Raw genomic sequence first — 25,001 nt, 5'->3', positions numbered from 1 at the left:
TTTCTATCAACAGATTAGTTAGGAGGATGTAGCTAGACTACTGTATCAAGCCAACATGCTTTTTTCCCCAAAGACTATATGAATTTCTTTGGATACATACCCACACATTCTACTTATGTAAGTTGTTGTGTTGGAATCCATTTCTTAGGACCGCATAGCCAGATTTGCTGCACTTTACTGCAGTTCCCTCATCAAAAGCATGTATCATTAAGAGATTGTTATGAATTCAACAAGAAAAACAAACCTAAGCTTTACTGATGCTTTTTGTGTCCAACATAGTAAATTATGATATCTTTTATTAACTGATAAATGTGAAGGTTAAAATTTGATCCAGGCGTTATTTAATACAAGAAAGATTATTACCAAATGTAGCCAAATTGCTTGGCTACTAAAGGCCTGGCAGCACTGTTTCTATAACAACGTAGAACTTTAAATTAAGAAGCTTTTTATTACTGTAGCTTTTCTCAAAGCTAATATTATCTGAAGAGCTGTTTGCAAATTAGCGTCTCTGAGAAGTAGCTAATCATCTGTAATCTATATGCCATAAATGCCTTTTTGTAATTACTGCGTACTAGTTGGTTTGCAAGCAGTATAAATCATGTAAAAATCTAATTTTTAACATCATGGAATTGCTTTAGCATGCTAAAGGGGAGCTTTTAACTCTTTGTCTTCACTGTATGCAGTGCAATGTGGTTTTCTAAGAGCACTCATGGCCACCATCTCCTGTCACCCAGCCACTCTCCCACCTCCTAACCTCCAACATCCCTTCCCTCCCCAGTCCCCCAGTCAGCCTGCCTCCTACCGAACTCCTCCATCTCCCCGGTCACCCCTCCCACCCCACCCCCTGCAGCAACCTCCCCACCCAAGAGCCCAACCTGGCTGCCCTGGTCCCGACCCAGCTGCCCCTGCCCAGCCTCGTACAGCTGGCCCATATGCTGCTGGCCAGGGCCAGCTGGGAGGAGGCCGCAACACTGCCCCCCACTTCCCCCATGCCAGCCCTGGGGAGCCTGCAGGGGCCCTGCCTCAGCTGTGCCCATACCTGCCTGTGCTACTGGCCCCAGCCCACCCACGATGTGGGGGGAAGAGGCGGGTGCAGGTGTGAGCGACAGGGATCCTGGACCTCATCTCCCGTCAATGGCTAGGGCCCTCAACCCCTACCCTCGGCCCTCCCAGGGCATGGAGGGCGCCTGCTCGGGGCCTCAAAGCCCCTGTTTATAGTTCCCCTCCCCTCCCCACATTTGCAGTTCCCCCCATATATAGTTTTCCTTAACCCCCGCAAGTTTGCATTCTCCCCCCCAGTGTATAGGTCCCTGCTGTCAGCACAGGCACAGACCACTGTCTGGTGACATTAGTGTTTATTGCACGGTTCAACCTGAGTCCCCTGTGCACATGAGGAGGTGGTGGTGGTGAGGTGTATGTGCAGGGTGGGGGGGTTACTGTGATCCTCTGTGGCATGGAACGGTAGGGGGCTGCTCGTACCTGTGCCCTCCCTCAACAGCCCACGCCTGCACAAATGGCTCATGCTTTGCCTCCACCAAGTTGTGCAGGGCGCAGCAGGCCACAACCACCACTGGAAAGCTGGGGAGGCCCACCTCCAACCTGGTGAGTGGGCATTGGAAGCACCCCTTCAAGCGGACAAATACCTGCTCAACTGTGTTGCGGCCTGGGTTCAGCCCCTCATTAAAAATGTCCTGGCTAGGCTGCGTGTGTCCCGTGTATGGCCTCATCAGCTAGGCCTACAGGGAGTAGGGCACGTCCACCACAATGCAGGGCGGCATTGTGGTGCCCCTGACGGGGAGCTTCCAGTGGGGCATGAAGGTCCCCTTGGCCATGTGGCAGCCCAGCTCAAAGTTCCAGAACACCCTGGCATCATGGGCACGGCCGAACCAGCCCACACAGATGTCCTAGAAGCAACCATTGGCATGAACAAGCACCTGCAGGACCACAGAGTGATAGCCGTCGCAATTTGTATAGGCCTCACTGCTGTGCCCCGGGGCCTGGATGGCAATGTGCATTCTGTCTAGGGCCCCAAAGCAGTTCAGGAAGCCCACCTCCTTGAACCCCCAGATGGCATCATCCAGGACCCTGATGCAGATCAGCTGCCTCAGGAAGACCCTGTTGATGGCCCGGAAGACCTGCAGGGTGTCGGGGGGTGTGGGGAGAATGCGTTCATGAGTGTGGGGAGGGGTGCACTGTGCCCACCCGTCCCTGTCCCTGCCCCTGCCCCTGTCCCTGTTCCCTGTAGGGCAGGCCTCCCTGGGGCCCCCACCCCCACCTCTGTCCCCACCCCATCCTGACCCTGGTGGGAGCCACCCCCTGTCCCCGATGGTGCCCCATGCTGGGGTGACCCCTACCCCCTGGCTCCTGCATGTGGTGGGGGCATGACCCCGGGGGGCATGGCTTACTTCATGGAGGATGGCCCCGACGGTGGCCCTGCCCACCACAAACTGATGGCCGATGGATTGGTCACTGTCCAGGGTGGCCCGCTTCCAGAGAGTGATAGCTTGCCTTTTCTCGAGTGGAAGCACTGGCCTCAGGTAGGTGTGACGGTACTGGAGAGCTGGCACAGCTCCAGGAATGTCCCCTTTGTCATCCTGAAGTTCTGTAGCCACTGGTTATCGCCTCAGTCCTCCAGCACCAGCCGGTCCCACCAGTCGCTGCTTGTGGAGAAGCCACACACACAGCGGGTGACCCGGGGGAACCATGTGGGGCATCCCGCCCTGAGGATGGCTTCCAAGAGTGTGGCTAGTAGGGTGGCCACATAGAGCCACTGGTGCATGGTGGCCACGACCATGGCCAGTGCACCAGCCACAACCTCAAAGGGGAGGGGGGCTGCTCACGGTCCATGGGGGCTCAGGGTGCCTCCTCTGCTCTTCATCAGTCTGCACACCTGGGAACTGGTAGCTGGCCCTCAGAGTGTGCAGGCCAAGGCTTGGGGTGGGGGCGCCCTTTAAAGGGATGACAGGCAGTGGCCCCAGAAGGGCTTGTCTGCCATGTGACCCTGCCCACGGTTGTTCCTGCCCCTGTACTTTCGAAAGAGCTCCCTGAGACATGTGGATGCTCTCTTTCAAAGGTGCACTTGGAGTCTTTTGAAAGAGTGGGTAGAACCCATTTGCCTGTGCAGACAGTCCCTTTCAAAAGGCCACCTTTCAAAGTTCTGTTTCAAAAGCTGCCCTTTCGAAAGGGAGCTGTAGTGTAGATGCAGCCCAAGAGAATCAGGCTGGTTTTGTTACTTGTTTGTTTGCCTCAGTGACCAGAGGAGTAGAATGATCAATTGATAGGACAGGTTTTCACCTTATTTATCTAACCTAGATGGCTACAACCCCCATGACTTCCATCATAGAGGAGAATCACTCCTATTCCACAAAGTGTGGTTAAAGCATGGGACTGGAATTCAGGAGATCTGCATTCAGTTCTCAACCCAGCTATAGATTTACCAAGAGTCCTTGAGCAAATCACTTAATCTCCTTCCCTTAGGTCCTCATCTGTAAAATAGGGAGAATATTAGACTGTTTTTTCTTGAACAGTTTACACACGAAGCGTCCAATACATTTGCTACTCATCACATGTGGTGAACGGAACATGGTGTTGGTGGTGAATGCATGCGTGCCTAACTCATAAGAAATAATAATTCTTTGGATTCATCACACGTACTCAAGATGATTAACACGGGTACTTACCCAGGTGAGGCAGCCTGCCAGCCAGCGGGAACCCTGCAGGCACTTACGCTGCCCATGCTAAAAGGGAGCACTGCAGGGCATGGCAAGGATGGGGGTTTAGTGTCACTCCCTCTAACATGGGGATAGCGTCACTCTCTGCATGCTAATCACCAAGAACAGCTGGACCCGCGCCACTTCCAGCTGCACCAGTATGTGGTTGTTACAGGCTACGTGGGGTTCAAGGCCTTTCCATAGTCAGCCTTCTTTTGCTGCAAGGAGTTGTGTTACTGTACTTGCCTCTGTGATTATTACATCATCTCACCCTTTCATGCAAGTTCAAAGGCCAGAAGGTGTTTATTTTTCTAATATTATTTAATAAAGATTTGTATAATATAATGTGGCAAATATGGAAAGCCGACAACTACAAGTGTGGTGAGCTTTGAATTCCTATTGGACACCAATGGCTTACACTCTTAGGACCAGAGTCCATAGATCAATGTGCAGGGCCTAGAACCATGTGCTGGATTACGTGGGTATTTAGGGCCTGAGTCTCACTTATTCTCACATTAAGGCACTCTATGCTGCCAGAACAATGTAAGAGATCTTAGTGCATATGAGAATTGAGTCCTTAGCCAGAGATTTTGAAAAGTACCTAATGGGGCTAGATATCCAGCTCTCAGTGAACATCAGTAGGTTCCTGTCTCCCGTGGACACTTGGGCTACGTCTACACCTGAAACCTACATCGAAGTAGCCTATTTCGATGTGGCGACGTCGAAATAGGCTATTTCAATGAATAACGTCTACACGTCCTCCAGGGCTGGCAACGTCGATGTTCAACATCGACGTTGCGCAGCACCACATCGAAATAGGCACAGCGAGGGAATGTCTACACGCCACAGTAGCACACATCGAAATAAGGGTGCCAGGCACAGCTGCAGACAGGGTCACAGGGCGGACTCAACAGCCAGCCGCTCCCTTAAAGGGCCCCCCTCCCAGACACACTTGCACTAAACAGCACAAGATCCACAGAGCCGACAACGAGTTGCAGACCCTGTGCATGCAGCATGAATCCCCCGCTGCAGCAGCAGCAGCCAGAAGCCCTGGGCTAAGGACTGCTGCACACGGTGACCATAGAGCCCCGCAGGGGCTGGAGAGAGAGCGTCTCTCAACCCCTCAGCTGATGGCTGCCATGGAGGACCCCACAATTTTGACGTTGCGGGACGCGGATCGTCTACACGGTCCCTACTTCGACGTTGAACGTCGAAGTAGGGCGCTATTCCGATCCCCTCATGAGGTTAGTGACTTCAACGTCTCGCCGCCTAACGTCGAAGTTAACTTCGAAATAGTGCCCGGCGCGTGTAGCCGCGACGGGCGCTATTTCGAAGTTAGTGCCGCTACTTCGAAGTAGCATGCACGTGTAGACACAGCTTTGGTGTCTCAGCGGTTTTGTTGCATTTCAAATGTAAACTCCTTGGGGTACAGATTGTTTTCCTCTCTTTTTTGGTAATACTAAGCACACTGCTAGAATGTAACAAATTATTTGTTGTTTCTATCCTCACTGTTCATTACATTCCTGAGGACCCAAAATGGCAGTAGAAAAGAATTTTTATCTTTAGGTTAGGTAAACTGTTGGAACTACAGAAACTGCCAAGGATAAGTTTTCAGAGCAGTAGGGTCTCAACATTCGTGAGGGTCCCGTGTTGAGAACACTCATGAAAGTTGAATTTTGTGAATATGGCAGACCCTGGCTGCCAGCACTCCATACCTGGAGCCCTTTGGAAGCAGCAGCTGCCAGCACGCCTGCCCGGAGCCACCGGGAAGCGGCGGCTGCTGGCACTCCTGCCCAGAGCCCCCAGGAAGTGGCAGCTGCCAGTGCTCCATGCCCCAGAGATGCAGAGGCTGTTGGCGCTCCGTGCCCTTGAGCCCCAGGGAAGCAGCTGCTTGCAGCCACTCGTGGCCGCTCACGAATAATTAAATTCACGAAGCTAAGGTTTGCAAATATTGAGCCCCTACTGTAGTTAATTCCTTTGGAAGTCAACAAGACTTTGTCTTTTACATTGCTGAGAACTATGGAATTATGAAAATTTTACTGTCTCTTCCTATAAGTTTTTAATTCATTAAAAGGGGTTTCCTATATTCGTAATAAATGTTCCACAGTGAATAAATTCTACTGTGCCTTCTCAGTGAGTCTCTAAAGAAACAAAAACCAATGTGCCAAATGTGAGATAAAACCAGGAAAGCTTCAGCCTGTTAAAACAATGTTCAAAGATCAGACTGCTTTGACAATTTTTTATGTATGTAACAGAATTCTGTCTGTATTAACTTCATCCATGTGAGAATGTGGAGGGGGTGAGTTGTATATCTGTCCCTTTCTGCCACTGTAGTTTCTCCATTGATGTGAATTGGTAATAAATTTATTGAAATAAGGCATTTTTAAACAATTAAAATGCTTGGTTGATTAGATAAACTTCCTGTGAGTTATGTGTTCCTGGTGTAATTTAACCAAAAAAAAAGTGTTTTGTTGAAACAGTGTAAATTTTAGTAGGATTTACACATTGGGGTTTTTCCTGTCTGGTTTTTAAAGTGTGTTGGCAACCAACCCTGGGGAAATAGCTTTACAAATTATTACCTCCAGATTGTAGCAAACTTAATTATTTTTTTCAGTGAAAACACACACATCTTGCATGGACATCTCTCTACCCAATATACCCTGTCAGGATGTAATTTAAATTCCCTGAATTCTTCTAGGATACATACATTGTTTTACCACCTGCAGGAACCTCGATTCTTAACATTTAATACCCTAGCTTTCTGAAACCAGAAACCTGAATACACAAACAATATGTGCACGTGCTGTGTGATTAGGAGCAGTAGTGCCTGTCTGCAGCTTCTGCTCCTGTGCAAAAAGCTTAATGGCATTTAAACAATTGGACATGGTAGGGAGTCAGGAATGCACACAGCTCTAGTGACAACTCCTAGAGGGCTATGAAATGTTCACACAATCAAGTTGCTCACTTGTCTGATCCTTCTTAATCCTCTTCTTTCCCTTTCCTAGCTAGCTGGGGTGGGGTTGCCAGATCAGTCTTTTCCAGATTTGCCTGTCCAACATTTGTCCCATATTCATTCTAGTCTCTGTTGTTCCACTCTCTCCATTTCATAAAAGCAGTGGCTTTTCCATTATGTCTGCCCCTGGACTAGAGGGCGGGGAGGGGGTGGCAGGATTCAACATGTGTTTGAAATGGAGATAAAATATTCTTCCATGAGCCACAGTTTTATATGACCTTTGCCGGTTGTCTGTGTTTGTTTTCAACCATTTTATAAATGATGTTGGCTGACATCATCATACCTTTACTTTTTTAGCTTTTGGGGCCAATGAGTGGTTTAGTTATGTGGCAGCCGTCCAAACATAATCCTTCAGCCCCCCACTGAGGAAAACATCCCTAGTCAAATTAAATTTGAACATGTTCATATGGATACTGTATGTCTAAGTACCCTCCTGAAGGGGGCATTGAAGCTCAACTTTGGACCATCTCCCATGTGATCAAACAAAGCTTTGACTCAAAAACATTCTAATTAGAAACATTCTGTTTTAAATTAATAGCCACAGGCTGTAGAAATTTCTCAATGAACCTCTAGTAGCAAGATCTCCAAATCTCAGAGAGTGGTGTAGTTATTAATATTCAGATAGTTAAGTAATAACTAATATGTGCATATAGTTAATTTTATAGCTAATATGTAACCTATGTAAATCTAAAAGGTGAAAACCCCATAACTAATATATCTGTGTTTTGTTTTGTTTTTTACAATTCCTCAGATGCCCATTTGAATTCAGGTTTTAGACTGACTTTATTGAGATCATTGTAAGTTCATCATCCTCTGAAGAATTGCCTCAAGTTTTTAATGTTTTTTGCGAAGTTCCAAGGCAAGCTAGACCAATGTACTGTAATCGGGGAGTTCTAGGGATAGATACAGATCTCAGATTTCCAAGTGGTTTAATAAATGGCAATTACTATATTAACAAAACTAACGTGGTACCAAGCAGTGTACCTCTTACTACTGCTGCCTGCTTAACATGGGACTCAAAGGTCTGGGCATACCCTGTTCTAAGAGTTGGGTTGGGCTGTGATCAGCACTTCTGGATGACTCCAGCCAACACAAGGAGGAGAACAGCACTTCATGGGATCAGCCCCCAGAAGCAGTTGAAAAATAAGTGGATGGCCATATTCCATGAGACTGAGTCCATCCTGAGTGCCTTCCATCCCCTGTCACTTCAGAACAATAGACAGTGTTCAGCACCATGGAGGGGGGTGTTCCGTGGCTCAGTTTTTAAAAAGCAGCTCTGCACAGCACAGGGTAACAGCGACTGACATGGGGCTCGAGCCTGCTAAATGTCAAACTCCATCTTTCTAGGGTGGGATGTGGACTCTCTGATTCCCTGAATGCTCTGAAACCACCAGTTGAAGGGATTCATTTCTTTTTAACTGCGTGGTGAGCAGAATTGTTCTTAAGAACAAAGCTAAAATAACAAATGTGCTAGTGCTGACTGAGGCCCCAATTCAGCAGAGCACTTAATTACAAGCTGAAATCTGTTCCTGAGTCCCATTAACTTCAATGGGTCATAAAGGCTAAATAGTAATGCTTGCCTCAAGCAAGGCATGAGCTTGCAGGGTGGCAGATGGCTACTATTGTTCTGGACCCCTGGTAGATTCTAGGCATATCAATATAGGAATGAGCTTGATCCTTCAGTAGTTGAAGTTGTCAGGAAACTTTCTTAGATATCAATTGGAACAGGACCTCTTTTAGATGATGATCTTTGTTTCCAGTGGGACATCAGTCAAGTGTGTTATTGGCATCTCAAAAACTGGACGGAAGGACCGTTATGAAGCACTGAAATCCTTCAGAAATATTTTATGAAAATAGTTACCTATGAACAGCATATCATTGTCCTTCCTAATGAGAATCAAAAACCTTTTGGTGCATCTCTTTGTCCTTATTACTTAATGCTGTTATTGCAGTAGTGCCCGGGGCTGGACAGGTGGGGGTCTGGATGTTTAAATCAGAACAGAAGAGCAACTTGCACCACCAGTTGCTGCATAACTGGAGGTAATTTTCTTTAATATCCATATATTTTGCTGCACAAAAATACAAGCAGTCCTGTAGCACTTAAAAGACTAATAAATGTATGTATTTGGTAAATAATAATTTTATTATTTTATAATAAAATTATTGGATAATAAATAAATGTATTAGTCTTTACAGTGCTACAGGACTGTTGTTTTTGGTGAAGCTGCAGACTAAACCAGTTTCCCTCCTGAATATATTTTGGTAATCATTCTCTGCTCACAGGAGACCCAGGACTAAAGTAGCAAAGGCCTGAAGAATGGTCTAAGCAATGCAATGTAATGCAGTACAGAACTTCCATGTCCTATGCTAGGATCAGTGCCAAGAGCTGCTTTTATTTTCCCTCTGAAATGAGTAAAAAACTCATGGAATAAAATTAAAAAAATTCAGAACATCTCTTTCAGACAGAAGACAGGAAATGGACAGAAACTGCTATAGGCACCCTACAGTAGGTGATAGATAGACAGCACTGGAGCCTCTGCAAGGAAAAAGCTGAGTTCTTTTTTCAGGGTATGAGTGGATGATGGATTTGTCTGATCTTATTTTTCAATATCTTTGTGAAAAGAAAGAGTGCTGCAAACTATTCCTAACAGTTTGAAGCTGTTTAGCCGGTGTTTGAGAGATGTTTAAGTACAGTCAAGAAACTGACTGGCTTAGGAAAAAGAGAAGATACCAGAATTCATTTTTGCTGCAAAACGACAAACAAAAAGTATTTTAAATCAGGTACACAATTGTTGTTCATTTTGGCTACATCTTCCCAGCACCCTAAATAGCGTATCCTGTTTCAAAATAGGCTATTTTGGCATACTGTGCTATTTCAAGGTATCCTTTTCTCGTTCTGCAATGAGGTGTACAGGGAAGCCAAAATAGTGCAGCCATTATTTCAAAAAATATTTCAAAATAATGGACAGGCTCAATAGACATGGAGTAGCTGTTTTGGGATACCTCAATATGCTGAAAGAGCTCTGCAGTATAGACAGCCCAAGTGGTTTATTTGTGTTAGTCATGCAGGCTGTGTCTAAATTCAAGAGATCCATAGGCAAAAGGTATGCAAATTGTACAAAGCATTTTCATATTTCCTGCTGATGGTTCTGTTGTGAGAGGCTTTCCCAACATTTGGCTCATCTGAACAGGGAAAAATGTCGGGAAACCCCCCTGCCAACATCTTCCTTCTTCCTTGTGGAACAAGGCTTACCAGGATGTTGACAGAAGGCTTCCAGAGTGGCAGACATCTGTCTGGAGACCTCCAGACTCCCAACAGAAGCATGGAATCTAGATACAGCCTCAGTGTATGTCCACACTGCTGTAAAGTACCCATGCTTCAGATCAAGCTGTGGGACTATAAAATGCCAGGCTATACGTCTAGGCTGTGTGTACACTAGTATTCCTCTTTCGAAAGAGGCATGCAAGTAAGGGAAATTGAAAAGGCAATCGAGGCACAAATTTACATATCCATACCTCATTTGCATATTCTTTCAAAAGAAGAAAAGCAGTGTAGACATGGTTTTTTCAAAAGTAAACCCAATCTTTAAAAAAAAAACAAAAGCTTTTCTTCCTTTAAAAAAATAATAAAATAAAATAGAAGTGTTCTTTCAAAGATTGGGATTACTTTAGAAAGAGATGTGTCTACGCTGCGTTTCTTCTTTTGAAAATAAGGTGTCAGCTATGTCAATGTACTCCTCATTTGCATTTTTGATTCCCGTCATTTGCATGCTTCTTTCAGAAGAGGAATGCTAGTGTAGGCGTAGCCCTACACTGCACTGAAGCTGAAATCCTGCCTAAATCCCTTTCTGAAATTGAGAATTAGGCTTCTAAATCAATTAGCCTTTGCAATTCTAAGTGCCACAGTGCTTAAATACCTATAAAAACTGGGCTTTCATCCCTTTGTTCCTCAATTCCCCATTTGGAAAATAAAAGTCATACCTCCCTATGTTGTTGTTAAGATAAAATGCACTTACAGTTGTGAGATACACTGATACTGTGGTGATGAAGTCTAGATAAATACCTATATGGAAAGAATGAACTAATGAAAAACTGTTGAGACAAAAGAGCACAGTTAAAAATTAAAAGATGAGTCCACAATTCTATCCTTACTGGGCTTGCAAGCCAAACCAAAAACAAAACACAAACAGACCAACTTTGGAAAAGTTTTCCTCAGAACTTTAAATGTATTCAAGTCTGTATACCCTGTAACATACTTATTTTTATATAATCTCCTAGTGTGTGTGTTTATTTAACTTTCTTTTTCCTCAAAGGCCGCGTCTACTCAGTGCTCCCCTTTCGGAAGAGGAATGCAAATAAGGGAGAGTGAAAATGCAAATAAAGGGTTGATTTACAAATCTCACACTTCATTTGCATACTCTCATGCAATCGCATTTCCAGAAGAGACTCTTCCAGAAAGAAAAATAGCTGTGTAGATGGGGTTCCCTCAGAAGAACGCCCCCCCCCCCCAGCCCTCCCACCTTCCTGAAGAACGCTTATTCCTCTGTTTTTCAGGAATATGGATTCTTCTGGAATGGGGCTTTCTTCCAAGGGAATACTATCTACACAGCTGTTTGTTTCTGGAAATGAGCTTCCACAAGATTATGCAAATGAAGCATGAGATTTGTAAATCGGTGCTTCATTTGCATTTTTGCTCTGCCTCATTTGCATTCCTCCTCTGAAAGGGGAGTGCTGTGTAGATGCAGCCAGAAGGTTTTGTACTGGCACCAGTGTATCTCCATGTATAGTAAAGTCTACTGTCAACTGCAAAAAGGCACTATCCGTCTGTGTTCCCTACTCCCCTGGTCAAAAGCAGAATAAAAGGTTAAAACTGACTTAAATGTATACTTGCTTTCTTCGTAATGTGTTCTAGCCCCAAGGAAAATAGTAATTTGAGTCTTCTCATCCAGTGCAAGATTGTTCCTTGTTCTTGGTTTTTTTCTTAATTATTATTCTAATTATTATTCGTAAAATAAATACATGCATATATAATTATTAACACCATCGTTATTTCTGTAAATGTTTATCATGCCTTAGTAGCTAAGTCCATTATACCAAGTGCTGTTTTAAACATAGTACTAGTAAATAATTTGCTTCAGTGAGGCTTCCATCAAATCCTGTAAGAAACACTTCAATACATCTTAATCTCACTATGGGAAGTTTTCTCCTTTTGGTTTAGCCAGCATTTTTCTTTCCTTCCTAGCTTCCTTTTATGTTATACCCTCATCTGGATGCATCTCACACGCCATAAAACTTTATAACCATATACAATGGAAAGTAATACTAAACTTTCCCAACTAACCACTGGGAAAGAAATCAGAAAAATAGTAAAATAAATTATAGTACCTTTGATTATATCCGTCTGGCAAAGGCTAGACTGAAAAGATAACCTTGCACAATACACTGCAATATAACCAACTTCAGCTCTGACAGACCACCAAGAGAAGTAAACTCTTCATTTGAGTGCTCACCAACAACAACTTGCTTCAGGTCCTCAAAATTGAGCATTAAGGCATTCTCAGGAAAAATACCTCAACAGACCTCATGGCAATGAGTCACATTAGTCTTGAATTCTACAGTGTACAGCTAAATTCATTAAGTCAAAAACCAGCCTGATGGCATTTCCACGTCCTCTAGTCTTTAAGCAATATACCATTCCTTGCCTAGAGATAACTGAAAGTTCTTGGGCTGCCCACACATCAGTGAATTGTCTCTGAAAGGTCTATTTTTCATGTTTCACTTAACGTATTAGGATTTTTAAAAGTACACTGGTTAGGGGCAAGTGAAATGAGTCACTGGGAATTAGTGAACAGTTGGTAAATGTTACAGCACTTACAGAAGTAAAAAGGCAAGTTTCTCGTGGATTGTTTAATGCCTTTTGGGGTTAATGTAAATATTCATGAGTCTTCAAAGTAAGGCTCCATTAGTTACAAATTATTTACTATGTCATGACTAATGTGTTTGGTTTGCAATTACAGGTTTATGTAACTCAGCCGACAGTTGGATGATTGTTCCGAATATCAAACAAAACCACTACACAGTGCACGGGTTACAGAGTGGCACTAAGTACATCTTCATCGTCAAGGCCATTAATCAAGCAGGCAGCCGAAACAGCGAGCCTGGCAAGCTGAAGACAAACAGTGAGTAACTCGCAATGCAGGCGCTCCCACAGTCCCTCTCCTCCCCATTCTTCTGCGCAGGTTTGATGCTTGAAAGGTGCAGGGCAATAAAGGAGATCGCCTTGTTTAGAGTATGTTGCGCTCAAGCCATTTGTTTTTCACTGCCTTCAAGACTGCCAGTCTTCAGCATGACAGCATGGGGGGTCTCTTATTCTGGAGATCCATTGGCATGTCCGCATCATTGAAAACACCATAAGCAGTAGAACCCTCAGGAATAACTTGTTGGAAATGTTGCTTTTGGGTTTGTTTTTTTTATTCTCCTCTTGTCATGCCCTTTTCCTTCTATTGTTATAGCAATTTTATTTCTTTATAAATGTAATAGGATGGGCCATTCTATGATTAAGGTAAATTTGAATGATCCCTGTTCTCAGATGTTGGGATTCTCTGTCAGGAGGTGTGTGGTGGTAATGGAGTCAGACATCCCACCTTTAAGAAAGTGATTGAGAACCAAATTATTAGTGGATAAAGCCTAGCACTTTAAGGCAGTGGTTCTAAGCTTGTTTTCCATCTGTGGTTTCTTGTCATGCCCTAACCAATCCCACAATTCTTTTAGACTACAGACAGTGTTGGGCATTGGGTAGGAAATGTTGGGGCTGGAGGGGCAGTTGCTTGGAGGATGATGGAAGAGGTAGGAGATTACTTTGGGGAAGCTGGTGCATATCTCCTTGCTCCCTGTCTACCTGGCCAGCGCTTCTGTCAGTGTTCCCTGTCAGCTGAGTGCTTGGGCAGCTGCCCAGCTGATTAGCAAAGCGCCCACAGCAGGCAGCATGTGTTTCTCTGGGTGGTGCACATCTTATGTCTTGGTACACGTAACAAAATTTATTCTGCCCATGGATAATAAAAATTAGAGGGAACACTGACTTCTATCCCTAAGTTACCAACTTATACTGTCAGCATCTGCTACGACAAACAATGTGTGTAGCATTAAATGCAATTTTAAGTAAATCGGCATTGCCAGCTTCTGAAGGACCAATATGGGAAAAGACAAGCTTCTTTTTTCACTTTGAGACACAGTGTGACATGCAAGCAATGTTCACTGTCAGGTATCTGTGATATGATCTGACATGATGCAAGCCAGTACAGCGAAATACATGCTTCGGATGAGACTTCGCCAATTCAAAGAGTAGAAAACAGGTATAGGGACATATAGGAGGTATTTTGCTGCTACCCGGTGGTGGAAGCAAGCAGACACTGTTAGCATCTGTGAGAAAGGAGAAAAAAGGGTAAATTTTACCCTTGATATGACATTTTACCTTTTTCTAAAGGGTAAATTTTACCTTTTGATATGTGCATAATTATATGTATGTTATGAAAGAAAATATACCCCTACATATAAAACCATTCCTTCATCTTTTGTATCAAAATATTAGTGATTGAGACAGTGTTGTGGTAACCTTTTCATTTAAATGCTTTCCTAAAGCTCTGAAATAAAGCATGTTAAATATCACTTTTCAGACCAATTTAATTCATCTTTTATGCCAGCTTTAATTATTCCAGTTCTACTGCAGAAGAATTACTTAGCTGTTCTTTCACAAGCACTAAGAAATTCACATATTAATTTAAAGTGCCCATTTTTCAATGCCATATGGTCACAGGGCCACTGAGCATGCTCTTTCCACTTCCCATATGTGTAATCAGATCTTCTGGGTTTTTTTAAAGATTTGCCTTTATGTGGAAGAGGATATAGGAGGAAAAAGGACTTTGTTGGCCAGTGACAGTGTCAGATTTTTTTTTCTAGTTGTCATTCAGAAATTCTCTGGCAGAAGTAAAAAGATCTTTCTGAATTTTAGCGTGGTTAAGCTTGTCGGGTCATAGAAGCCATTAGGTATCTACAGAGCTCAGTTTACCAAACTGCTTCCTGTTATTGTCTGCGGACTCTGTGCTACAGCAGAAAATACCCGCCAACAGCAACAATGGTGATGTTTTTTCACCATAGTATTTGGACCAAGTTATAGTTCATTTCCTTCATTTTAATTCAGAGAGTCCAGTACTTTTGGCATCCCAATATAAATAAAACTAAGAGAAAGTGAAAGAACAGACCACGGTAGCATTTTTTTCTGATTTTCATTTTATAGGATTATGAATTAATATATTACTGCATGTTTTTCATGGTTGGAAAGCTAATAACAATGTCAGGTGCTCTAAATCTAATGTATAACTAAAAAAAGGTATAATCAGAGATTGTGTTTTGGTTTCAATTACAGTAAACCCTCGATTTATGCAGAGGTTGTGTCCTGGAATTTCCCTGGCTGGGGGAAGTGGGTGGCTGGAGCCTCTGCTCCAGCTGGTGGCTCCAGCTCCCCCTGCGGGCCGGGTTAGGGCCAGGGCAGAATGCCTCCTGCTCCAGCTGCAGGCCATGCGGAGCAGCCATGGCACCTCTGCTGCCTCCCATCCGCGGCACGGCTTGGCTGCGGGGCTGCTCTGGTGGTGGCAGGTCCAGCTGCACATGGCTTGGCCCCAGGGTTGCTCTAGCTGCAGCAGCTCTGGTTGTGGTGCTGGAGCCCTGGGCAGCTGCAGCCGTGGCATGGCTTGGCCCCAGGCAGCTCCAGCCATGTCTGCCTCTCTCCTCCCCCAGCATTACAGTGCTGGGCAGCTTTGAGGCAGGAGTTGCCTCCCGAGGGGCCCTGTAGCTGGCCAGCAGTGAGGGGGTAAACAGAGAGACAGGGTACAATAAAGTAGTGTCCCTCTGGACTTGACTCGACTCACATTAAGATGGAAATGCAGAAGTTGAGTGTGTGCAAAGCAAGGGTCTATTGTACATGAGTGATTTAGAGTAGTCAAAAAAACGAGGCATCCAGTGGTGCTTTAAAGACTAACATTTTCATGCATCTGGTGAAGTGAGTTGCAATTCATGAAAGCTTATGCCACAATAAAATTGTTAGTCTTTAAGGGTATGTCTACATGCAACCTTATTTTGAAATAAGCTATTCCGGAAGAGCTATTCTGAAATAGCTTATCTCAAAATAATTCAGCTACACCCAAAATTCGTTTCAAAATATCACCTATCTATTTTGAAATACCTATCTACGCAAAAAGGGAGCCTATTTTGAAATAGAGCTGTTGGACTCACTAGCTGTGTCTACACGTGCACGCTACTTCGAAGTAGCGGCACTAACTTCGAAATAGCGCCCGTCACGGCTACACGCGTCGGGCGCAATTTCGAAGTTAACTTCGACGTTAGGCGGCGAGACGTCGAAGTCGCTAACCTCATGAGGGGATCGGAATAGCGCCCTATTTCGACGTTCAACGTCGAAGTAGGGAATGTGTAGACGATCCGCGTCCCGCAACGTCGAAATTGCTGGGTCCTCCATGGCGGCCATCAGCTGGGGGGCTGAGAGATGCTCTCTTTCCAGCCCCTGAGGGGCTCTATGGTCACCGTGGGCAGCAGCCCTTAGCCCAGGGCTTTTGGCTGCTTCTGCGGCAGCTGGGGATCCATGCTGCAGGCACAGGGTCTGCAACCAGTTGTCAGCTCTGTGTATCTTGTGTTGTTTAGTGCAACTGTGTCTGGGAGGGGCCCTTTAAGGGAGCGGCTTGCTGTTGAGTCCGCCCTGTGACCCTGTCTGCAGCTGTGCCTGGCACCCTTATTTCGATGTGTGCTACTTTGGCGTGTAGACGTACCCTCGCAGCGCCTATTTCGACGTGGTGCCACGCAACATCGAAGTTGAACATCGACGTTGCCAGCCCTGGAGGACGTGTAGACGTTATTCATCGAAATAGCCTATTTCGATGTTGGCTTCACGTGTAGACGTAGCCACTATGGTTTATTTTGAAATTGGTGCTATTCCCTGTCTTAATAAATAGCTATTCCTTGTAGAATGAGGACTCTTGCCAATTTCAAGATAAGCCAACTGCTATTTTGAAATTCTTTCTAAATACCCATTGTGTTGTGTAAGCGCTAGGGTAGTGCAATAACTTTGCTGTATAGCCTTACCCTAAGATGCCAGAGGGCTCCTTGTTGTTTTTGCTGAAACAGACTGATACAGCTACCTCCGAAACCTTACAGTAATCCAGTTAGCCCTTGGTCTCAGAGAGTGAGTGTGACTTTAACTCAGAGCTCTTCTTAGATGTAGCAAGTACCATCTGAACACTAATTGGCAAGGATCATCCTTTTGTTGCACTAGGAGGCAATTTGGTCCAGTATATCTAAGCCTGGACCTGTTTTTAGTCCAGGGTAAAAGAGAATATGTATTTTATTATATAGTCACCTCTGTTTAACATAGAGATTTTATTATCCACATATATGACTTTGTGTGTTTATTAAAATTAAACAAACCTTTCCTTTGTCATCCTTTTCTGTGCTCCCAGGCCAGCCATTTAAACTGGACCCCAAATCTGCCCACAGGAAGTTAAAGGTGTCACATGATAATCTGACAGTGGAGCGTGATGAAACTTCTTCCAAAAAAAGCCACACACCTGAGCGATTCACTAGCCAAGGGAGCTATGGAGTGGCTGGAAATGTGTTTATTGATAGTGGACGGCATTACTGGGAAGTGGTTATAAGTGGGAGTACGTGGTATGTATCTCATTTTGAATAAGTGTAGCACCATGAAAAAGTGCATGTCAGTGCTTCCTAAACTTAACTGAAACATCATTCTTCAATAACAGATTGAACATGAAGGCAGTTTGATGGTCCAATAGCAACTGCTACAGAGAGGAGTCAGATTTGGCTCCAATATCTCCAGGCCTACAGAAAATAGGAATGCCAGGGTACATGTTCCGCAGCAGGGTGTAGGGGATAAACGGAGGAGCATCCCTTTACTCGTGAATGAGCCCCATCAGCTGTCATGCGAGACAGAGTTTGTAGGTGCTGGAGATAACTGCACTCAGTGTGTTTGGTCAGAAAGAGAGAAACTGTGATATGAGGTCAAGAGTGTTGATAGTGCTAGAAATAAAAGGAATGCAAAATCTGTGAGGCCTGGAGTACCCACCCTTCATTAAAAAGAAAAATTCATATCGCTAATGATGCTAGCTAAAAGGCAGGAAATATTCTTAATAGCGTATTTAGCATAAAGCAACAAAACACAGCTGATATATGACAAACACACACAAATCTAAAGTTAGCTTCTGCTCCTGCCATACAAGCTTCTTTCCTACAGGGGAAATCAAGCTTTCACGCTGGGTGTCCAATAGTGTGACTTCCTATGGAAGTCATAGTCCATTTCGCCAGGACATCTGACCAACTCTAATTCTTGTTTGGGAAAGGAATGTTATCTCCCACAGCTGCCTCACATGGCCCAGTGCTCAGTCCAATAAGCTTGGCAAAGACCAGGCAGAAGAGGTTCTGTGAAGGCAGAAATGGACATTCCATGTACACTTCGATGCTTTCTCTCTCTTTTCTGCTGTTCCATGTGTTAAAGCACCAAGGAGAGAGCACACTGGCAGCAGATGCAGCACTAGTGGCAGATCAGGTGTTGGCAAGATCCACCTAACACTTGGATCTGTCCCATAGTCTGTATCTGGCCTGCATACTATCTATATCCAACTGCTGGCATAACAGCAGGGACCAGGAGCTGCAGATGTTTTTTTTAAATAGCCTCAGGAACCCGAGGCAGCATGGTAGCAGCAGCAGCTGGGAGCCACAAGTCTGGAGCTTTTGAATTATTGTTATTTAGAGACATATTGGCACCCACTGCTACTGTACTGCCTGGCCACCACTTGGGGTTCCTGCGTCTATTTGAAGGATTCATGGATCCCAGCCTTCACCACTATTCCGGCAGCAGGATATAAATTGTATGAGGGCAAGAGGCATCCTGCAGACTGAATCTACCTTTGAGTGTTATCTTACCCGCCCCTGCAATAGAAAAATGATAGCGAGGAAAGAAACGTGTGGCCTCTGAGAGCTTATCAAAGTTCATTATGCCCCACCCACCACCCCAGTGAAAAATTTTTGTCCATCCCTGAGAGAGTTATTTTGGTTTTAGTTCATTAATATGTCTTTTTGCAGGATGGGAATGTCCAGATGAAGGATTAGAACTCTGAGTTGTTTAGCACATAGCAGTTTCCCATGGCTATGGTTACACTACAGCCCTCTGATGACAGAAGTCACTGTCAGAACTGATTTCCCAAAAAAACTTCTGTCAACAGAGTGCAGCCACACACACAGAAGCCAGTCAGAAATGTACTCGGCTCAGTCGACAAAACAGGCACCCGGAAACACAGCAGACAGGGTTGTGCATTGTTCTGGATGCCCTGGCTGTCTAGAGAAGGCCCCCCTGCCCCAGAACATCAACACAGCTTTTTTGTTGACAGAATCTGTCAACAGCAGTGTTATGCCTCATGGCTGAAAGGCAGAATGCTGCTGGTGAAAGTACTGAGATTTGTCGACAAATCGTCAACAAAACACATTCCCTGTGTCTACATGAGCCTCTTCCTTTCAAAAGGGGCATGTTAATGAGCGGGATCAAAAGATGCTAATGAGGCACTGCAATGAATATGCAGCACCTCATTAGCATAATGGTGGCCGCGGCAATTCGAAAGTACGGCTTTTCGAATCGCATGCTTCCTGTGGAGACGGGAGCGTCCAGAAGGAACCCCCCAGTTTTCAAAAGCCCTTCTTCTTATCTGGTGTTAGGAAGAAGGGCTTTCAAAAACTGTGGGGGTCCTTTTGGAAGGTCCCGTCTCCATAGGCAGCACGCAATTCGAAAAGCCACATTTTCGAATTGCCGCAGTTGCCATTATGTTAATGAGGTACTGCATATATATCGCAGCACCTCATTAACATATTTTGAACCCACTCATTAACATGCTCCTTTTGAAAGGAAGGGGCTCGTGTAGATCAGCCATTTTGTGTGTGGATGTTCCATCAGTTTTGTTGACAAAACTAGGATTTTCTTGGTAAAACTCGCTCGTGTTAACTGTAGCCCTTGTGAATAGAAATGGTCCTTTATCGTTAGCTAAGAGTTCCAAAAATTGCCACAGCAAACTGTAAACAGCAACAAGATTTGCATGACCTGCCAGTCACAACACTGGGAGTAGGGAGGAACATTAATTAAGCATGACATTTTGATTATCCTTTACTTAATAAGAATCTAACATGAATAAACAGAAAAAGAACAATGCATTCCTTAGAGTCTTTCAGAGTAAAGCTTAGCCTTTATTGATAAAAAACAGCATGCTTGAAAACATTTGTTTTCTAAACTGTTTTTGTTTTACAGGTATGCAATTGGCATTTCTTACAAAACAGCCCCAAAACATGAATGGATTGGAAAGAATTCTGCCTCTTGGGTGCTTTGCCGTTGTAATAATGCCTGGGTGGTGAGACACAACAGCAAAGAAATTCCTATAGAACCTGCTCCTCACCTCCGTCGTGTTGGGATTTTGCTGGACTATGACAATGGTTCCCTTGCCTTTTATGATGCTTTGAACTCTCTACACCTTTACACCTTTGACATAACATTTGCACAACCTGTGTGCCCCACATTCACAGTGTGGAATAAATGTTTGACAATTATAACCGGCCTGCCTATCCCAGATCATTTGGACTCCACTGAACAGCTTCCATGACTGCTAAAAGCAAAGGGATATATAATGTCAGCTTTCTGGTGGACTGCAAAAATACAGCCCACAGAACCTTGATTGGAGCTATCTGAATATTTGGCATAGAAAACATCCCAAGTGATTCCAGACAGAACTGAAAATGGGAATCTCATTTTGCTGTGTATTTTGTATTAAAGGGCAAGGAATGGCTTTAATAATTTCTCAGAACTATTTTGTATTTAGTCTCTTATAGGAAAATTTATAAATTATTTATATAAAGAACTCCCCAGTTTGGCTATGTGGATTATAAATCAGTGTTTTTGCACACTAAGGGCCCCATTCACTAAAATTTCAGAAGCCTTTTCTAGAGTTTTTTGTGACAAGAGGGGAACTAGAAGGAGTTTTGTTTCTGGAAACTGTGCAGTGGACACATTGCTATACTATTGATGTTACATGAAACTCCAGTCTCACTGTATGCAGCATCTCTCAACTTCAGTTTTGAACACCAGAATGTGCATATGAAATAAGGGAAATAAAATAAAGAAGGAAGCAAAGGAGTTATCCAGAACAACAAAAGAAGAAGGGCTTATTTACTTATGATCACAAGTAGACCTGCGCATTAAACTTATTCACATGGAATGCCTGATGTCAGTGGAATGATTTCCATCTATCAGTGCTTGAATTTTGTCTGAGAAGTGCAGTAAAATCGCTGAGGATTTGTAGATACCATCTCAGAAAATTAGCCACACTGGATCAGCGCAACCAGTCCAAAGTCTGACTATCTGAACACTTGATAAGATGATGAAACCACTTCAGGTCCATTGTAATTGGAGGTGGCATCATTCTGATGACTGAGGTCTGGGCACATATCCATGAGTTTACAGGCACACCACAACAGTCCAAGTTTGAACATTTGGAATGAGAGGTGGACTGCTCACAACTGATTTTCAAGTAACTGCAAGAGCTTCAGTGTATCACACTGTAGTGTATCACTAAAGAAGAGCAAAGCTATCTGGTATATGTGTGTTGCATTGAGAAGTATTATACTGAACTATACAATCAGCCAGTGAAACAAAAAAATATGTGGTGTTGTACTGGGTTATTTGAAGGGATAGAGCTCTCTTTCTAAATGGCAAATCTGCAGCAGTAACATAGATCTGTCTGAGGTTTCACCTGCACATACGGGGTCTGAGTTAACTCTTGCTGCAACTCCACTGAGATGAGTAGAAGCTGTACAAACTATATCCAAAAGCTGACTAATTTTTAAATGAAAAGGGTCCTTTGTGATTATTACAATACTTCTGTGTAAATGATGCTTTGGGAGATTCTTGAGAAATAGTTGAAATGTATGAAAGACGGTATGATGCCTTTAAAAGATGGACCGGAGAAACAGTGAAAAGGGTTTTGTTGAAAACATGGAAAGGATGAGAACCTAGCTTTGTGGAATAAGGGTAAATGGAATACAAGCATAAAGAAAGGGTTGGCTCAGTCATTTGAAACCTTGCTTTGGGTGTCCTTTGCAAATGACACTTTAATGCACTTTGTTCACTAATGGGCCCAACATGAAAGGGTCACAAGCTTGGCTTCTGATTTTGTTAAATATTGACTCTCCAGGTACAAAGATGTACTATAATTTGCCTTACAATAGTAATATGAAAAACTTATGAGGAGGATAATGAATACATGACTCCAGGTTTTGTTTAAACAGAGACTAATTGCTGCTCATGTTCCTTTGATTCCACAATACGTACCCATTTATTCTGGAATGAATGGAGTAAAGTATCTCTGACAACATGTTGGTTTCAACCATTTTATTGCTTCCTGCCATGCCAGCATTTCATTGTTATAAGAGAGTAGCCACTGACCTTTTTTGAGTTGACCTATGTAAGGAAAAATATGTACATACGCTATGCCACAGTGCTTATTTGAATGTCTATGATGATCTAGAAAAGGTCCAACCCCCAAGAACTTAAATGTTGGAAACAGTGTTTTGAGCAACCAGTGTGATACTACCAATGTGACATGATATACTTTGTTTAGCTGATCTTGCCTACATTCAGCTGACTGTATGACTGACTGAAAGGCAGTTGGAAAAGTGTGAAAGTCATTATTCACAACAGACAGCACACCATTTGTTTTTAAAAATGGTAAGAAGGTAATGGGGACATCAGGGGACAGATGCCAACTTTCTGCCTAGCAGAATAGTGTGTGTTACTACAATTATATGCGGCACAGTTGTGTACCACCCTTGGTCACAGAAGTATGATTAAGTAGATCTGGAAAGTAATTTCAGAAACAGGCAAACTGACACCAGTTCTATATTAGATTATACAGGCTTGCAGAGATGAAACTGGATTGAAAACACTATCACAAATATTTGAAAGCATTCCCCCAACCCCTTTTCTTTCATTTAAACACCACCCATGTGTTCAAACATTGACAATGTTTTTTGGCTGAGTGGGGGAAAAATTGTCTGGTGTCCACAGTTGTAGTCCTTACTGTAAGATTTCCATTTCCATAAATAATGCAGTATTTCATTTTAAACCAAACCACATTTTCAAATGAACTATTAATTCTATCAGTGCTCTGTGTGTGTGCGTGTATATACACGCACACACAGACAAACATATGTAATTTTTCATATATAAGTACGGATAAATTAGCTATAAATCAAATGTCTGGCCATCCCTTTTAGTTTATTTTTGAAGCAATATGTATTCTGTACGGACTCTGATGGGGGGAACGGTTTGCTGTTCATGGTATTTGTATGGACATTTTCGAAAACAAAATTCTGTTTATTCTACAGTACTGGATTCAATGCCTCATTATACAATAAAAACGTCCATTTCAAAGCTTGGCTTTTGTAGCTCTGTAGCATTTTGCTGGGTCTGTAAGACCAGCAATCTTACACCAGTCACAAAAACATGCAGCTTTTACAACGTATGGCAGAACTAGACAAGGTTTTCCTCAGGGACGCTGCGACTGTTTGGCTACCATTGAAGCCCATGTATGTGCAATGATCATTTTAAGGCTGTTGGGAATCCAAGCTGGGATTCGGTGGAGCAAACAGTGGAACCCCTATAGCAAACTAAGTGCAAGATCAGAATGACTGAACTATTAAGGGTATTGCTCAACTGACATAGCTCTTCTCTTTTCTGCCTTTATTCCTCCTGACTTCTAAATCTCTCAACAGCTCAGCAAAAACCACCTCAATGAGCAGTGGCTCTCATCCGAGGTTGACAGAGCATTTGTGGCTGGGCTGTTGATGTTTAACTGATCATAGTGTACTGCCTCCTTTTTCAGATACTAATTTATATTAAAAGAAGCCAAAAGTACAATGACTCATTTCCTAGGTAAAAGAAATTGCAACAAGGATGATATCTAATTGACCAGTGAGAGATGACAGCGCTCCAAGTGACTACAGATGGACAAGAGGGGCCTGGTGTGTGATTGCAAATGGATGAGTGAGCATGATGCCAAATGTGAGAGGTGATGGGTTCATGACATGAATTTCCACTGACTCCATTTTCTCTACCGTATGACTTTTATGGCTCAGTCAGAATCTATTCCACATCTAGGACTGGCTCGGGGAGGTTGACACTGGCAACCACCCAGACCATTGTGGTTGTGGGGGAGCACCTTTAAAGAGAGTGAAACAATAACAGCCTACAGCCACCCCCACCCAGCTCTGTCCCATCTCAGTCATGGTCTCCCTGTAGCCCCAGTCCACCTCATGCCCCGCTCTGCCTTCACCTACCCCTCCACAAGGCCCGGTCTGCCCCCAGTCATTGCTCTGGCTCTCTGCTCCACTTCCAGCTCCATCCCCCACCCTGCTCCACCTCCAGCCTGCTTGGTCCTTTCCCCATCCAACCTATTGCTACGTGCCAGATCAATTCTTGTCATGGGCTGGCTTAAAACCCCACTAGGTTGAGAGCTGGGAATTCACCCTTCAGTGAACATAACTGTAAACACAAAAGCATCCGAATACAGCTTTGTATGACTCCACCCTAGAGTTTTTGGGCTAAGTATTTTTGTGGAGTAGATGTGTGGAGAATACACAGATACTGAGGTCAAAGACAATGACTGAAAGAGGCAGAAGGAAAAAGGCAAGAAAAGCTGAGCAGGAACCTTTAAGTACAATGTGACCCTGGAAAAATGCTAGAGAGAGGGGTGGAAAAAGGCTGAAGAGAGGGAAGACTTTGGGGTCTAGTGTTGGCCAAAAGAGGGTTGGGGGCTGGTAAGCTAAGACACTGTTTCCTTTGGTTTGTGGATCATTGTATGTTCAGAGACATAATACCCCATACATTCTTTGTAAATAAACAAGATTATATCAACAAAATACTTGGCTCCCACAAATTTCTACTCCCAACTGAAAACCCCCCCGGGCTAAAACTTAGACCCACCACTTGGATAAATAGGGACAATTCTATCATTTCTCTTTCAGTATCAGAAGTTGACTGCTTTCTCTGGTGGGCCCATGACACTAGCCTCCATCACCACTTATTTACACAGTCTTCTGCTATTAAGATTACAAAAATAACCTTGACAACTGGCAGCTGGTATGCTGAGACCCACAGGTTATCA

At 43.8% G+C, this 25,001-nt stretch overlaps 1 protein-coding gene across 3 annotated transcripts in view; it reads left to right on the top strand.

Moving 5' to 3' along the window:
- MID1 (midline 1) overlaps positions 1–23,806 on the top strand; it is a 388,661-nt gene extending 364,855 nt beyond the window's left edge. For all 3 annotated transcript variants that reach the window (XM_074992785.1, XM_074992774.1, XM_074992794.1), the window contains exons 8-10: positions 12,741–12,902; positions 17,247–17,454; positions 20,096–23,806. In XM_074992785.1, coding sequence (XP_074848886.1) covers positions 12,741–12,902; positions 17,247–17,454; positions 20,096–20,444 — 719 coding nt within the window. In that variant the 3' untranslated portion in view covers positions 20,445–23,806. The remainder of the gene's footprint in view (positions 1–12,740; positions 12,903–17,246; positions 17,455–20,095) is intronic.
- Positions 23,807–25,001: the final 1,195 nt, after the last annotated feature.

Source organism: Carettochelys insculpta, chromosome 1, assembly GCF_033958435.1.
Source record: "Carettochelys insculpta isolate YL-2023 chromosome 1, ASM3395843v1, whole genome shotgun sequence".
Taxonomy (NCBI): Eukaryota; Metazoa; Chordata; order Testudines; family Carettochelyidae; genus Carettochelys; species Carettochelys insculpta.
This window is presented reverse-complemented; position numbering and strand designations above follow the sequence as displayed.